Here is a 17,647-nt window from a genome sequence, read left to right on the forward strand (position 1 = left end):
GCCCTTTCCCCAGATACCCATAGGGCTCTCTCTCCACTTCCTTGACCTCCATGCAGAGGTTCCCCTGTCAGCGAGGGCCTGCCTAACCAACTTCTCTCCGACAGCCAAGTCCACCCTCACAGCTACCATATTCCATCCCTTTACTCTCTGTCTTCAAAATACACATTGCCACCTGACTTGTTACATAGTGACTTGATTGTCAGCCCCAAGGATATAGAAAGCTTCACAGGAGCAGAGATTTTGTCTATTTCAGTCACTGGGTATTCCCTACATCCTAGATAACAGTCTGGAATACAGTAGGCCCATTAGCAATACATTTAAAGGGTGAATGAATTACAATTAACCTTTTATCAAAAAATTTTTCTTGACCATTCAGTCAAGTACCTGATTGGGGGTGGTATATCTGAACATTTTAAGGAGAAAGAAGTGGGATGTTCAAAGTACTGGTAGCAGTTGGTTTTTTTTTTGCCATTGAGCAAGGAACTGTCATCTTTCAAAAAAAGGCCCAACAGGAGCTGAGCTCAGGCTATTGAGTCTCCCATGACCTGCCTTGTAGATGAAGAAAGACCGAACAAGAGGCAAATCCATACTTGGCTATTAACTGTTTTTTCCACCTTATTCCAGGTGTTAACTAAAAAACAGACCACTTCCAACCTACTGTCTCAATTATTTAACTAAAATGTCAACAGAGCCCAAATTACTTCTAAAATGTATTGGTACCAAATGAGCGAATTTACAAAACAGAAACAGACTCACAGACTTAGAAAACAAACTTAAGGTTAACAAAGGGGAAATGTAGTAGAAGGGATAAGTTAGGAGGTTGAGATTAACATGTACACATTAACATATATAAAACAGATAATCAACAAGGACCTGCTGTATAGCACAGGGAACTCTACTCAACACTGTAATAACCTATATGGGAAAGAATACGAAAAAGAAAAGAGATATGTATATGTATAACTGAATCAAGCTGCTGTACACTGACAACAAACACAACATTGTAAATCAACTCTACTCCAATATAAAATAAAAATTAAAAAAAAGATTTTAACACTTAAAAATATAAAATAAAATGACTGTGTTACTTACAAAATAAATAAATAAAATGTATTGGTACAATCCAGTAAAGGGGGGTGACAGGAAAAGAAAAGCCAAACACGGTGTGCTCACATTGCTTTTTATTTCATTAAACCCAAATTATTGCAAACATCAATTTCAGAACATTTTAGGAAGACGTTAAAACAAAAAGGCAACAAGAAATGCAATACACACACACAAATACCTATCACCAGAGACTGAAGTAATTCAGAGAAAGATTAAAATATTCTTTGACTGATGGAGATATTGAGAAATGACACACCCTAAAATGAGAATATGGAATAAAAGCAAATAGTACACATCTGCTTTTTAAGTCTTCGCAATTTAAGTAAGTTAGGGAAGGCATACAAAATGGTTATTGAATATGCTACGTCTAATACTTGAACAATCTTCAATCATGTGCCTTCCAAATCACAGCTCTACTTAGATTCATAATTGTACTTTGTTGAACTCTGCACCCACACATCTGAATTCTGTTTATTTCTTAGTCAAAGAAAATTCTGCTAGAAATCTAGGACCAGGATTAGATAGAATTACAATTATCCATTCCCAGGAGAAATGGAGGAGGTGTTTGCCCTGAAAGACCTCTAATTCTCAGATTCTCTGCCCAATATAAATCACTTAATAGTCTACACTGACATTTCAAAGCTTGCGAAAGGGAGTGTTGTATAACCCTGGACTTCATTCTGGTTCTTTCCTACAAGCAGAGAACAAGATAAAAAAAGGGCCCCTCAAGCTTAAAGAGGTACCTAATTAGAGACATATATGCCTAACGTCTACTCCCAATTAATGACACGAAAGATTCTGGGAAGTGAATTAGGACTATTGCTTTGATTAAAAGGACTACACTACGAAGTGTTTGTCTTTTATCCTTATCTCTAATTTAAATAATTTATAATAGATTATGGCTAATTTTAACTTTTGAGAATAAACATTTAGTCTGCATAAAAGATACTTTTTATAAAGTAACCATCTTATATAGTTTCTCTTTTAAAAAACACTTTTGATATACTTCTGATGACCCTAAACATTTGTGCTACAGATGCCACAGCTGCATTTTCAGAGACCGACTCAGGAACCACTGAAATATTAGATATCCTTTTGCTGGCAACACATAAGAGTACTTATTCAGTCAATTCAAAGTTGTGCTAAACTACTGGTTCTCAGATTTTACCTTGCCTCAGAATCACGTGGAAGGCTCCTTAAAATTCAGAATACCCAGACCACCCCCAGAGTTTCTGATTCAGTAGGTCTGGCGCGGGGCTGAGAACCTGCGTTTCTAACATGTTTCCGGGTGCTGCTGGTGTAGGGATCACACTGTGAGAACCACTGCTTTAACCCACTAATTTCGATGTTCTTTCAAGAGAAATGAAAGCTTAGAATCCAGAGCCCACGTAGTACTCACTAAACTCTCTCCCAGGCTCTGCCCCAGGGATCATCTGTGAGAAAATCCTTTATTGCAGCAGTAGCACCCAGGCAGCTAAATAGTCCTTAACACTACTTGCTTAGCATTTTGGTTTTGCTGGGCAAGGATGTGGCATGTTTCCTATTTCTCACCAGGACAATCTCCTATGTGGCCCCAGATGCCCTGGATCTGTAACCCTCCAGGGCAGGACCTGTGCCTCTGGGGGATCAAAAACCATAGCTACATGTCCCTACCCAGAAGGTCTATCTCATCCAGGAGGAAGTCCATGTCCTCCCGTCTGACTTGAGGGCTGATCAGCACCTGCCGGAAGAAGTTGACCTTCCCCCGGTGGGGCTGGTAGCCCAGCATGAGGCTCCCCTTCTTCACCATCCGCTCCTTAATGGCTGGGGCCACCTGCATGGGAGAGGAGGGAGGCGGTGAAAGACCAGAACACTGAGGCATCATGATTGCATTGCACCCAGTCATTGGCTACTCACAGGGCAGCCACTGGTGTGGATGCCATTCTCACACACACAAAGTTGACATTAATAATAATCACCTGCTGAGAACTTATGGCATAGAAGTACTGATTCAAGCGCCTTAGATCGATGAATTCACTTAATCGTCACAATAACTCCACAAGGGAGATATTATTAATATACCCTTTCCAGATGAGGAAACTGAGGTGCACAGAGATTAGATAAATAGCCCGAGGTCCTGCATTTGGTAAGTGGGAGAGCTGAGATTTAAAAGCAGGCAGTCTCACCCAAGCCCATGCTCAGAAACTTAAATCACGATGCAGTGATGCCACATTAAAATCAAACCAGGTGTTTGTTCTCAGGGGTCACAGTCTCAAAAGTGTCAAATGTTACGTTCCCAAATTTGTTGGAACTAAAAAATACTCCAGTTCAGGCAATTCGAATAAAGAAGATTAGTCAGAAATGGATAAAAAGCACACAAAATAACAGCTATGCCTTGACAGTCTACCAAAGAAAACACTAAAACAGGTACTATGTGCAGTTATATTTTGCAGACTATCAGTTTATTAGTTTATTAATAGAACATATTGGTTTATTAACAGGAAATATAACCACTGTGTCACTTATTAAGAGGCGTACAGTTGGTAATAAAATTAGTAAGTCCATATTTTAAGGATTTCTGGTGAACACGGGAAGAATGGGCCCTGAGAGTCCAAGTGCACACATTTTTCTAATTTTCCACTTCCATTTTCATTTTAACTCTTTCACAGTTGCTGAGCATATCCTCAGTGAATATGGGCAAAGAGAAGAGAATGAGTGTCTGTCCTCTCCTGTCAGGAAGAGGAGACGTAGCTAGTCCAGAAGGGAGAAACGCATACTTAAATAAAACCAGGCACAACGTGGTATAAGATGCCTTAGATGAGGGGCATAAATCTTGGTTCCCGGGAGCCCTTCTCAGAGTGTGACCACCCCACACCACTCTGGTTTGAAACACATCTATGATTTGTCAGCTACTTCCCTAAACACAAGCCAAAGTACTTCACCCAGCTCTCAACAAAATGATCTATTCCAAGCTTATGGGAGGATCAATGCTTCAGACCTCTGGAGATATATGTTGGACTCAACCACAGCCTTCTTAAGCGATGTCCAAGGGTCATTTTAGCTAAATACTTTTTTCATCATGTGCTCATTTTAGAACTTAAATCTTGTAAAACATGAACTATTACTGTGCTTACAACAGCAAAAACGAAGACTTACTCAGCACAGTCACACTGTCATTCTAGCGAAGGACTGGACGTCTCTCACAGTAAAAGGAACATAGGGCTTCCCTGGTGGCACAGTGGTTGGGAGTCGGCCTGCCGATGCAGGGGACACGGGTTCATGCCCCGGTCTGGGAAGATCCCACATGCTGCGGAGCGTCTGGGCCCGTGAGCCATGGCTGCTGGGCCTGCGCGTCCGGAGCCTGTGCTCCACAGCGGGAGAGGCCACAGCAGTGAGAGGCCCGCGTACCGCAAAAAAAAAAAAAAAAAGATGGGGAAATTAAAATGCACATAGATGTGTTTTAAGTTAAAATATTTAAGTTACGTATGCATCACATATTTTTCTAGGATTATTTGCTTTAACTTGATCAATCCTCATCCCCTTAGGTAGGTGGGCTTCTAGCGCATATGTGGGTATGAATGCATGTGTATGTGCATGTGTGTATGTGTGTATGCATGCATGTGTGGATGTGTATGTATGTGCATGTGTGGGTGTGCATGTGTGGGTGTATGTGTGTGCACAATCACATGTAATTTAAACTTCTAACCCCCCATTTGTCATTTACTGCTCTTAAAATCCTCCTAGTCACAGGACAATGCAGAACTGTGGGCTGACTTAGGCTCATGACAAAGGTACATTTATTTTTAATTCCAAGAGCGAGTGGGCTCTTGCATGTAACCTGTAGGTGTGAGAGTAGGTATGAGAAGGCATGGCTCACAGTGCCCATGCTAATCAATGCCAGGGAGGTCTGGTCCATGTGGGGCAAATGTCTGCCCAGGAGAGTCACAGACTATCAATTTTAGAGCTTACAGCTTGTGGTTCTGTAGACTTTTTTTAAAACAAAAATTCCCTTCGTATTTATCTCCATCTTCCTCTAGGTAGTAACCAGGGTTTAATCCGCTCTGGCTTATAGCAAATTTTAAATTTAAAACAGGCATGTTCTTGGCTCAAACCTAATTTGCATTATCTATTCCTATTTATTTTTCCTCTATTTTTCTTTCCCAAATGATAATTTATGCCTTACCTTTGGAGAGCAGAATTTTGATTCCAGCTCCTAATGTGGCTCACAGGAGGCACTTATCAAAATGAATGTCAGGTTTGCATTTCTTGTTAGGAAACCAAAAACATCTCCTAATGTGAGCAAGAAAGATAAAACTAAGAGGCACTCAGATGTGTTAATATAAAGATATTTTTGATCTTTAAATTCTTGCTCTTTGTAAGGCATAAAAATTTGCTTCCATGGGCAGAACACCTGGCATCAGAACCAAACTTCTAAGCTAAATTTTGTCACTGACTTTAGAAAATTATAAAGAAATGACTAAACATCTGTGTGTTTCAGAGAACTAGCTAAGTAAGGGTTTGGCAGTACAACACACATCTTATTTTCGTACCCATGAATATAAGCTTAATTCCTAGAGGTAATTAATTACTCCTGGCCCAGAGGGGAAAGCCTCCTTTGTTTAAATACTTCATGGGGAAAGCAAGCTGTAAGCAACACCAACATTCATTAAATCTGCCACAAATTATAACTGTAGTAGTAGCGGTTGTTGTTAATATTTTACCAACTCTTTAACATTTGCAATGTGCTTTTCATGTCTCTGATTCTCATAAACCCAAATTAAAGCTTATTTGAAAAGAATCCACATTTTTGCAATTTAGGGACCAGAATGTTCTCGTGACTAGCCAGCTTGTCACCTTTGCACATTAAAAAAAAAACAAAAAAAAACCCACTTCCTATTTATAAAGCTTCAGGCATAATCCAATTCTTGGCAACTAGGATATTCTCTTTTGCTGATCACAGCAGAGAAACAGTCCTAATCCGACAAGATGGAATACTCACAAGGGAAAGAAAATATGCGCAAACTAAATGTAAATATCTGAATATCGCCCCTAAAGGGAGCACGCAAGGAGGAAAGCAATTTAGCAGGAGTGAGATTGCTTTCCAGCTCTCAATTATTTTACTGCTGGTTTTTCCCCCAAATTGTATATCAAATTCTTTTCTCCTGCCTCAGTGCTCTGGTCCCTGCATCTTAAGTGGAGGAAGATCCTGACATTTCTATTTGGTTGCACAGGAACTTAATCGACACATTTCTGTAGGGTTGCTGTTTCCCCCCTTAAATTATGTTTCAGCAATGATTTAGCCATTTAAACAGAATGTTGTTGCCACACCCCTGCTGCATAAACAGCATTTGGTATTTAAAAGTTGCTTAAACCCAAGGAAAAGAAAAAAACAACTCTCTCATTCTGGCCAAGTACAGTAATTTGTTAACAGATAACTGACCAGGTGTCACCAGAGCCTTTTATTAAAATAAAATCGTCATGTCTGTAAAATGACATTTCTTCTTAAAAATGTGTAACTTATTTAATGTTAAACAACACATTTTTTTTCAATATACAAAGTGTTTCTCAAACTCCCTGTAAGTTTATTTTTTCCAGTCCATTACATACTTTTGTGAAATACAGTAAAAGTGAATAACTAAATGAAAATTAATTACTAAATTAAAATGAAATAAAAAAGACATAAAAACAAGGTCCTGCTGTATGGCAGGAACTATATTCAATATCCTGTGATAAACCATAATGGAAAAGAATATATGTGTGTGTGTGTGTGTGTGTGTGTGTGTGTGTGTGTGTGTATAACTGAGTCACTTTGCTGTATAGCAGAAATTTAAAAAACACTGTAAATCAACTATACTTCAATAAAATTAATTTAAAAAAATTTTTAAAAAGAAAGTAAGAAGGTAAAAGGAAGACATAATAAGTACAAGCTAAATTAGTGTTTTGTTTTTTTTTTAATCAACAGTAAACTTACTGTTGTTATAAAAGCTTCTAAACAGTAACTCTGGGTTCCCATGTTTTTCTTATGGCAGACACCCAGTTCATGGATCTGCAGGGTGCTGGAGACCACATTTTGAGGATTGCTGCTCTGTTTTAACTCCCTTGTCTCCTTGGGGGTGTATATAATTTTAGTTATGAATGTTGGTGTTATTTTTCATACTTACTTCTGCATATTGGTATAATCTCCATACCATTTTGAATCGTGTTTTTGTTTTTCACTAAACCACTGTGCCATAGTTTACCTAAACATGTCCCACTTGTTAAGTCTTGGAACTGCTTCCAATGGCACTTCAGTGAAACCATGAACCCAATCATGAAAACTCTAAATCACTTCTTCGACGTCTAGTTCAGAGATGATAAATGTCTCAAAATCTCCTAGACATTAGGATCTTTATACAACTTTTCCCATCAGATGCTCTAAGGGTGAAATAGTCACATTTTCACCTGCAAAATATGGGGCAGCACAACACCCAGCATGACTGAGAAGATAAGCCCGTAATTAAAGGAAGTGATCCTTTTAAGTAAACATGAGGGGCAAAGACTACATACACTTCTACTGTGACTCTAGATAGCAGAATCATTCAGAGCTTCTAATAAACCCAGCAAGATTTGTGTTTTACTAAATTCTCCCCTAAATTGATGTTCTTCAAACTCCAGATTTTAGAGCTGTTTTCTCAATTTCAATTTAATTAAATCTTCATTCTGTAATCTCTAAGGAAGCAAAGATTTTTTTAAGGAGTAGGAGGCTAAACTCATAATAATTTGCACATCTTGTGGGGAGAGCATGGAGTGGGCAGGCAGACTAATAAACTGAAGAATAAATTAGAGTTTTATTGTAATTAATAAAACTTTTTCTAAGATTATTTTGCCTAAAGGAAAGTTAGTTGTATCAAATGCAGAAAATTATCTACAATATTTTTTCTCTCTATAAAAGTCACTTGAAAGAGTTTTAAATTTCTTTATATTTACACTAAACTTCATACATCTTTGGCACCTTTTGTATTTCCCAGAACAGAGTTTATAGCCATACCAAAGCTACTCATTGCAATACATGGTTAAGCAAATAAACACTGAGAAAGCAATATAGTGGGGGCTGATTCAGCTGCTATGTTGAATGTTATTTGCTCTAGCACTAGTTTGGTAAGCTTTTTTTTTCTGTAAAATGCCAGACAGTAAATATTTTAGGCTTTGTAAGTTATACAAGCTCTGCTGCAAATACTCAACTATGCCACTGTAGCATGAAAGCAGCCCTAGACAATATATAAACAAATGAGCATGGCTATTTAGGGACTTTATTTAGGAACCATGAAATTTAATATTCAATATCATATGATTTTCACATGTCACAAAATATTAACTGCTTTTCATTATTTTTCAACCTCTTAAAAATATTAAGCCCATTTGTAGCTCCTAGGCTGTACATAAATAGGTGATAAGCTAGATTTGGCTTTAGACATAATGTACTACTCCCTGGTCAAAATGGAAAAAAATACATTACGATATATAAAATCTACCCCTTAGAAGGAAAAAGTGCATGAATATTAGGTTCACTGGGCTTCTTTCAGAAACTCTGAATTGGGCCAGGAAATGAAAAAGTTCTTCCTGTCTCTTCTTCTCCAGCAGAGCATGAAACCAGAGCCACAGATGGGTGGGCAGGGTTGCCACAGTGGATTTCTTCCAGAACAATTATTCTTGAACCATCACAACAAGTAGCTTGTTTTATATTGTCTTCCCAAATAATCTGGGTTCCAAATAAGCCCCATGTTCCATGTTAACTTGAGGTGGGTTCTTCTGAGTAGGATATTAAAATCTAGCTCATGAAAAGAGTTGGCAGGAAATGTCCACACTTGGTACCTGGCACCCAACACAAGACTCTTTCTGAGACTTATAACAAGGTATGTAACTCCTTTCCCCATTTAAGTCATTTTTTTTGGTATAGTTTGGGGACATCTCAGATTTGCTGAGCCCAGATAGAGATGCAATGCTGATCAAGGCGAGGGCCAGAATTCAGGGCATGAATAGCAGCAACGGCCAGGATTTAAATGGAAGAATTCCAGTCCAAGAGAAGAATTAGCAAGACTAAACCAGTCAGAGAACTTAAGTGGGCTTTCCAGGGGCCTTGCTTCTTCTGAGAAAAGTGCAGACCAGCACAGTGACAATCTAGGAAGCAAACGGGGCTTTCCCAGTGCATATAAGCTGAAGGCCAATCAATCATCAGAGAAAAGCTACCCTGGAGAGATTCCCCAGGCATTCCTGGATGCCCAATTTTGCAGTTATAGAAAATAAGATGTGAGAAAGCCTGTAAATCCTTTATTTGTTCATTACTTTCTCTGGTATTTATCTCCATAACTAAAGCATCATGATGGTCCTTGCATGAGCCAGTGAATGGAAGGTCATCATAACACTGATACTGGATCACAGTCTAAACGCAGATTTTCATCTCTTATTTTCCTTTTGGCTTCAATTAAAAAAAGGTATACTCTCCAGTGGATAAGTGCATTCCATCAATTTCTGATCATGAAAAGGGCTCAAACATATAAGAACTTCCCAAACTTAAATGAACATTTTTATCTTGATTTCTTCTAACTGTACATAAGAACCAGATAACTTGATTTCTTCTGACTGTACATAAGAACTGACTTTTCTAAATTTTAAAATTTGTATGGAAACACAGAAGACCCCAAATAGCCAAAGCAATCCTGAGAAATAAAAACAGAGCTGAGCTGGGTGAATCAGGCTCCCTGACTTCAGACTATACTGCAAAGCTACATTAATCAAAACAGCATGGTAGTAGTGCAAAAACAGAAATATAGCTCAATGGACAGGATAGAAAGACCAGAAATAAACCCACAGACCTATGATCAATTAATTTATGACAAAAAAGGCAAGAATACACAATGGAGAAAAACAGTCTCTTCAATAAGTGGTACTGGGAAAACTGGACAGCTACATGTAAAATAATGAAATTAGAACATTCTCTAACACAATACACAAAAATAAACTCAAAATGGATCAAAGACCTAAATGTAAGGCTGGACATTATAAAACTCTTAGAGGAAAACATAGGCAGAACACTCTTTGACATAAATCACAACAATATCTTTTTTGATCCACCTCCTAGAGTAATGAAAATAAAAACAAACTAATGGGACCTAATTAAACTTAAAAACTTTTGCACAGCAAAGGAAACCATAAACCATGAGAAGAGACATCCTACAGAATGGAAGAAAATATTTTCAAATGAAGCGACCTACAAGGGATTAATTTCCAAAATATAAAAACACCTCATGCAGTTCCATGTCAAGAAAACAAACCACCCAATCAAAAAATGGTCAGAAGGTCTAAATAAACATTTCTCCAAAGAAGACATACAGATGTCCAAAAAAGCATATGAAAAGATGCTCAACATCAATAATTATCAGAGAAATGCAAATCAAAACTACAATGAGGTATCACCTCACACTAGTCAGAATGGCCATCATCAAAAGTCTACTAACAATAAATGCTGGAGAGGTTGTGGAGAAAAAGAGAACCCTCCTGCACTGTTGGTGAGAGTGTAAATTGGTACAACCACTATGGAGAACAGTAATCCCACTCCTGGGCATTTATCTGGAGAAAACTCCAATTCAAAAAGATACATGCATCCCTATGTTCATAACAGCACTACTTACAACAGTCAAAACATGGAAGCAACCTAAATGACCATCAGCAGAGGAATGGATAAAGAAGATGTGGTACATATATACAATGGAATATGACTCAGCCAAAAAAAGAATGAAATAGTGCCACTTGTAGCAACATGGATGGACCTAGATATTATCTTACTAACTGAAGTCAGACAGAGAAAGACAAATATCATATGATATCACTTCCATGCGGAATCTAAAAAAAAATGATACAAATGAACTTATTTACAAAACAGAAACAGACTCACAAATATCAAAAACAAACTTATGGTTACCAAAGGGGAAACAAATTTATGGAGGGGAGGGATAAATGAGGAGCTTGGGATTAACATACACACACTACTATATATAAAATAGATAACCAACTGTAACTATTACTGTAGAACTCTACTCAATATTCTGTAATAACCTATATGGGTAAAGAATCTGAAAAAGAATATATACGTGTGTGTGTGTGGTGTGTGTGTGTGTGTGTGTGTGTGTATACATATATTTGTATGTATAACTGAATCAATTTGCTGTACACCTGAAAACACAACATTGTAAATCAACTATACTCCAATAAAATTTTTTAAAAAAAGATATTTTCATTTTCACAGGTTTAACGTATTTCTGCTGTTTGGATATATGTCAAATTATAAATTAAGGAAAAATGAACACTATTATAACAATGAAACTTCCCATCAAAGAAAAAAAAGAATTGGCTTTTCCTTTACACATGCAATTCAGAACATATAGAAATGGGTTTTGAATTCAGCTAAATATATATCCTCCCATTTGTAACCTCTGTGTTACACAGGGAGGTTGTTGCTAAATGAACAGCTGTTGAAAGAAAACATTTCCTTATGGTCTAAACATGATATAGTCCAAAGGAGAAAGTGATTTTTTAGTCTTATAAAAAAAGTTCTTTGTGGTAATGGTTAGCTTTACATCCTTAAAATGTAGTAAATGGAATCTCTCACCCGATACTAAAGAAACAGTTGCTACCTCACAATACAGAAACAGTTCCCTTGTATTTCCAAACACTTTAGAGTAATTTGCCCCAAACATGACATTCTATATAGAATAGGCATTTGCCCTCCTAACACAGTTTGCTTTTGTCTAAAATTGTTCTGAGCTCACAGCCCTAAACAGCAGAAATTTTGCTTATGGCTGATCACACAGGCAGTTTCCATCTCCATCAAGGAAGAAACCAGTATCTGCCAGAACAACATTAAAGCACTTCCACATTTCTAAGAGCATTTCTGACTCAAAGAAGGAAAACTGTGATACTGTAGTGTGGATACATGACCATTGGACTATAAACTCTGTTCAAAGCTAGGTCTTCACCTTATTTTTCTTTATATCCCTCAGAACCTAATGTAAAGCCTTGCCAGGAGATAATGCTATGCACTTGTCAAAAGTCACAGAACTGTGCACCTTGAAAGGTAAACTTTACGTGTGTATAAATTAAGAAATGAATAAATTAACTTAAAAACAACAGAGATTCTGAGAGGGCCATGTAGATCATGAGAGGGCCATGTGAGATCATGCAAGTATCTTCAGCTCCTAGTGCCCCAGATTCCTTATCTCTAGGCAAGAGATAATAATAATAGTACAGATCTCTTCCTAAGATTGATAAAATATGGAATGTGATATTGTGGGTGAAGTGTGTAATGCTGTGAACAGACAGTCCATGATGGAGATTAATATTCTTACTCAAGAAGAATCTAGAAATACAAATCAAAACTGCAATGAGGTACCACCTCACACCAGTCAGAATGGCCATCATCAAAAAGTCTACAAATAACAAATGCTGGAGACGGTGTGGAGAAAAGGGAACCCTCCTACACAGTTGGTGGGCATGTAAATTGGTACAGTCATTATGGAGAACAGTATGGAGGTTCCTTAAAAAATGAAAAATAGAGCTACCATTTGATCCAGCAATCCTACTACTGGCCATATATCCAGATAAAACTGTAATTCAAAAAGATACATGCAACCCTACGTTCATAGCAGCACTATTCACAATAGCCAAGACATGGAAGCAACCTAAATGGCCACCGACAGATGAATGGATAAAGAAGATGTGGTACATATATACAATGGAATACTACTCAGCCATAAAAAAGAACAAAATAATGCCATTTGCAGCAACAATGGATGCAATTAGATATTATCATAATAAGTGAAGTAAGTCAGACAAAGACAAATATCATATGATATCACTTATATGTAGAATCTAAAATATGACACAAATGAACCTATATATGAAACAGAAACAGAATCACGGACATGGAGAACAGACTGGTCGTTGCCAATGGGGAGAGGGTTGGAGGAGGGATGGAGTGGGAGGTTAGGGTTAGCAGATATAAGCTTTTATGATAAACCATAATGGAAAAGAATATATAAAAAAATAATGTGTATATATATATATATATATATGTATACATATGTATAACTGAATCACTTTGCTGTACAGCAGAAATTAACACAGCATTGTAAATCAACTATACTTCAATAAAAAATATTAAAACTGAAAAAAAAGAAGAGTCTAAAGAACAAAATCTGGAAAGGAAATGGAGCATGAATTGCAATGTTTCCTTCTAGTTCTACCACTCATTGCATGTCCTTTAGCAAATTACTTGAGTTCTCTGTAGGTCTGAAAATGAGAAGGGTCATGTTGACCACTCTTAGATGCAAAGGATAAAGGTATTTTGGACATGGTGGCACTTGAAGCTTTTCTTCATGGTGGGCGGTGGAGACTAATGGAAACTGTATGGTCTGAGGTTTTTTGGGGGCTTTGCAGCACATAAGATCAAATATAGTGGGGCTTCCCTGGTGGCGCAGTGGTTAGGAATCCGCCTGCTAATGCAGGGGACACGGGTTCAATCCCTGGGCCAGAAAGATCCCACATGTCGCAAGGCAACTAAGCCCGTGCACCACAACTACTGAGCCTGAGCTCTACAGCCCGCTAGCCACAACTACTGAAGCCCACGTGCCACAACTACCGAAGCCCATGTGCCTAGAGCCCGTGCTCCGCAACAAGAGAAGCCATGGCAATGAGAAGCCTGCGCACCGCAATTAAGAGTAGCCCCCACTCGCCGCAACTAGAGAAAGCCTGTGCGCGGCAGTGAAGACCCAATGCAGCCAAAAATAAATAAATAAATACACATATTAAAAAAAAAAGATCATATATACTGTAATAGGGAAAAACAAATCTGACTTTATATTAGTTCTGTTCCTTTTGCTTTAACCTTTATGCTCCGTTGCCTGTGCTTAGATTGGCTCTGCACCTTTTGTAAAAGAATGTTGCATATAGCCTGAAATATACAGGATAGCCCATTCTCAAGTCTCTGACCTTTAAGAGTCCATTCATATAAAGGTAAAAAGTTGCAGAACAGAGAATAACATGTGTTTTGTTGGAGGTTTACAGGAGCATCATGACCTATGTGGACAGCTGCAAGAATGAAGGATTCTGGCACCAAGAAGTTTGCAAATAACCATGCCCCCCCTCCCTCTAGTTTGCCTTTAAAAGTGCTTTGCTGAAACCCTTTGGGGAGTTTGGGGTTTTTCAGCACGACCCACCCATCGCCTAGCATGGCCCTGCAATAAACCTTTGCTCTGCTCCAAACTCCGCCGTTTTGGTTGTTTGGCCTCACTGTGTGTTGGGCACAGGAACTTGCATTCAGTAACAATATCACCATACTTATTAAATAGAATTCACACATAATTATAGAAGATTTCAGTTGAGCTGTGATTGACTAAGTTAACATAAGGTTCATTATCTGTGATTTTGCAATTTTTCTTTTGTATTCTGGAGCCATCTTTCAAAGTTAGCTAGTATTTTTATATGCCCCAATTCAATTCTTATACCCCACCCCATGCTTATTTTGCCTGATGACTAAATAAACTAGCTCTATGCACATATGAGTGGCCAAATATCCACTATCCTCAGGACAGACTCAACTTATACCTGTAATTATCACAGCACTCCTTTTCACCGTTATAAGTGTCCCAATTTAGAGGCTAAGTTATATGGTTTAGACTAACCATAAATGGACCAAGACACTAGTTTACTGACTAGGGACCCAATTCCTGAAATTCTGTGACTCTGGACAAGAACTTTGGACTTAGGACTATGACTCCTGTGGGACTCATAGTCCTCTCTTATGAAAAACTGATAATCCCTTGTAGGACTGTCATGTGGACTAAATGAAATAATATAGATAAAAACACCAAGCATAGGGGCTTCCCTGGTGGCACAGTGGTTAAGAATCTGCCTGCCAGTGCAGGGGACACGGGTTTGAGCCCTGGTCCGGGAAGATCCCACATGCTGCCAAGAAAGTAAGCCCGCAAGTTGTGGCTCTAGAGCCCACGAGCCACAACTACTGAGCCCGCATGCCACGAGTACTGAAGCCTGCGCGCCTAGAGCCCATGCTCTGCAACAAGAGAAGCCATCGCAATGAGAAGTCCACACACTGCAATGAAGAGTAGCCCCTGCTTGCCGCAACTAGAGAAAGCCTGCACGCAGCTACGAAGACCCAATGCAGCCAAAAATAACTAAATAAAATAAATAAATTTATTAAAAAAAAAGCATAGAGTTGGCATCTGCTAGGCACTCAATAATATGAACTAGTATTATTAATTTCTTAAAATGAATTGGCTTTTAATCAACTTACATTCACACCTGGTCTTTTATTACTCTATTTCATTATCTCTTGAGACACAAGCATTTGAAAGTGTTGTGAAAACATGACTTGTAATTTATTCTTTCTCCCCAAAGCATCTAAACTGTATTAAATAATTCTGAGAGGTTGTGAGTTAGCAGTTTTAGAAATTAAATCTTACACCTCATGTATGCTGCTTCTATATTAATCTTCTATTTATGTTCTAGGTTTTTTCCAAATCAGACAAAAATTAACAAAGCAAACTTTTTCTTTCTTTAAAAAGTAAAACAGTTGTTGATTATCTTGGCCGTTTGATGGTGGGGAGAGAAGTTTCCATTGAAATGTACTGTGGGCAGGGATGAGTTTCTATTGTATTCTAGAAATTTCTATGTGCTGTGTAATTTTGCAGCATACAGAAATATTTTCTAAGTAATGAAGTTACTTCTTCTTTGGACATGTGAAAAGTTCACATATAATGAAAAGGTCATTTGTCCCCATATTCGAGAGCTTGTATCCAAAACTTTAGTCTCTGTGTTGTCCTGTCATGTACATTTTTATCAAAGGGGGATCAAAGAGCTGTATTAGGTGCTTCCCAAGTGTGCCTGACAATACACGGCACCTGGATCCAGACCCCAATCCACAGAAGGTGAATCTGAACTTCGATGGGACAGGCCATTGGTCTGTATGTTTACTGACCAGGCACTCAAGTTCTTGCTATCATGATGCAAGTTTGGGAACCTGGACAATGGCAGTCCTTTAACTAGGACGTTGGAGACATATGGTGCGGTAGGAGGTGAGAGGTGTTGGACAGGAAAAAACAATTTTGAGAGAGGAAGGAGGTGAGATTGGGAATCTCCCCTTCCTGAATTGCTTATGTTGATTTCATAATAAACGAGTGACCTTCAAAGAAGCTGTTAGCCAACTTTTCTGTTAATCATAAAACATGAAAAAGTATTTAAAACACTTAATTACGGCCCAGAAAACAATGAAACTCTTCATACTGAATGCTTAAAGAATCAATTTTCCTCTCTCTCGATATATCTCCTGCCATTCCTTACCTGCTCAATTCTTCTCCTACTCCTTTGCCCTCACTCTTTTCCCCTGACGTCTCCCCTCTACAATTTAGAGGTGAGCTGCACTGGTGTGCCTCCCAAGCTTACATTATGTAAAATCGGTGGTCCAGAGCCCATGATCATTTGCGTCTAAGAGATCATTTCAGCTTGGCAGACATGGAGAAACAGGCCACACTCGGGGCATACCTTTTTTCAAATATGGATTTTTACCCTTATTTTCCTCTGGAGTATATCTCAAAATCAGCACAACATTAAAAAGTGCTCCACTTTAAAAGCACTGCCCTGTCTATACGCCTCCCAATACAGATGAGCAAAGCCACAGAAACAAAGAGGTCAGACCTCCAGGAAGAATGAAAAACACAGCTTCACATGCGGTGTTTGTAACGTAGAAATGACAATGACGGCAATTCCAGTAAACCTAATGTGTCAGACATTCAAGGCAGCCAGAATGAACAGTCATAAAAGGAAACCAAACTGAACTGAAAGCTTTAGCTGGAGAATGGACACAATAAATGTTCTACACACTATAAAGTAAAACCTTAATACCCAGTGGTGTCACATCAGCTCACAGCTCCTCAGTAACTGCTGTGGGCCAACCCCCAAACGTTAGCCCATGCTGCGAGATCCCTATATTGTTCCTTAAAATGGCAAGTTATTCGGTAATGCTCAGCCAAGGCTGGCACCACCTCTCGGGGGCATTTGGAAAGGAGTCCAGGCATTTTGGGTTATTGCAATGACAGCTGCGTGTTTCTTGCACTTGATGTGTGAGGTCAAGAGTGACAAATGCTTCACAATGGTTAGACACAACTTGCCCAAGGAAGAATGATGTTGCCCCAAATGCCAGTGATGCCCCTGCTGAGAAATGCTGATCAGGAGCCCTGTGGGCTCCAGGAACACCTTCTACACTTTGTCTTGACACCTCTGGGTCCTTTCAGTTTCTCCCACAAGTTACTGACATTGCTTTGAGTCAGAACAGATGACTCAGTTGATGGGTCAGCGAAGTAAATGGGACCCTTGAGGGCAAAAAATAGTATTTTGTTGTTTCCCTTAGATTCTTTTTTTTTTTTTTTGCGGTACGCGGACCTCTCACTGTTGCGGCCTCTCCCGTTGCGGAGCACAGGCTCCGGACGCGCAGGCTCAGCGGCCATGGCTCACG

General features: G+C 38.7%; 1 protein-coding gene across 1 annotated transcript in view; it reads right to left on the bottom strand.

Annotated features, from left to right (window-relative positions):
• Positions 1–303: 303 nt before the first annotated feature.
• GADL1 (GAD like acidic amino acid decarboxylase 1) overlaps positions 304–17,647 on the bottom strand; it is a 390,875-nt gene continuing 373,531 nt past the window's right edge. The window contains exon 17 of the mRNA XM_022553949.2: positions 304–2,920. Within this exon, the coding sequence (XP_022409657.1) occupies positions 2,747–2,920 (174 nt within the window). The 3' untranslated portion in view covers positions 304–2,746. The remainder of the gene's footprint in view (positions 2,921–17,647) is intronic.

This window comes from Delphinapterus leucas, chromosome 10 (genome assembly GCF_059928025.1).
Source record: "Delphinapterus leucas isolate spDelLeu-1000000601 "Yukka" chromosome 10, BTC_Dleu_Yukka2, whole genome shotgun sequence".
In the NCBI taxonomy this organism is placed as follows: domain Eukaryota; kingdom Metazoa; phylum Chordata; class Mammalia; order Artiodactyla; family Monodontidae; genus Delphinapterus; species Delphinapterus leucas.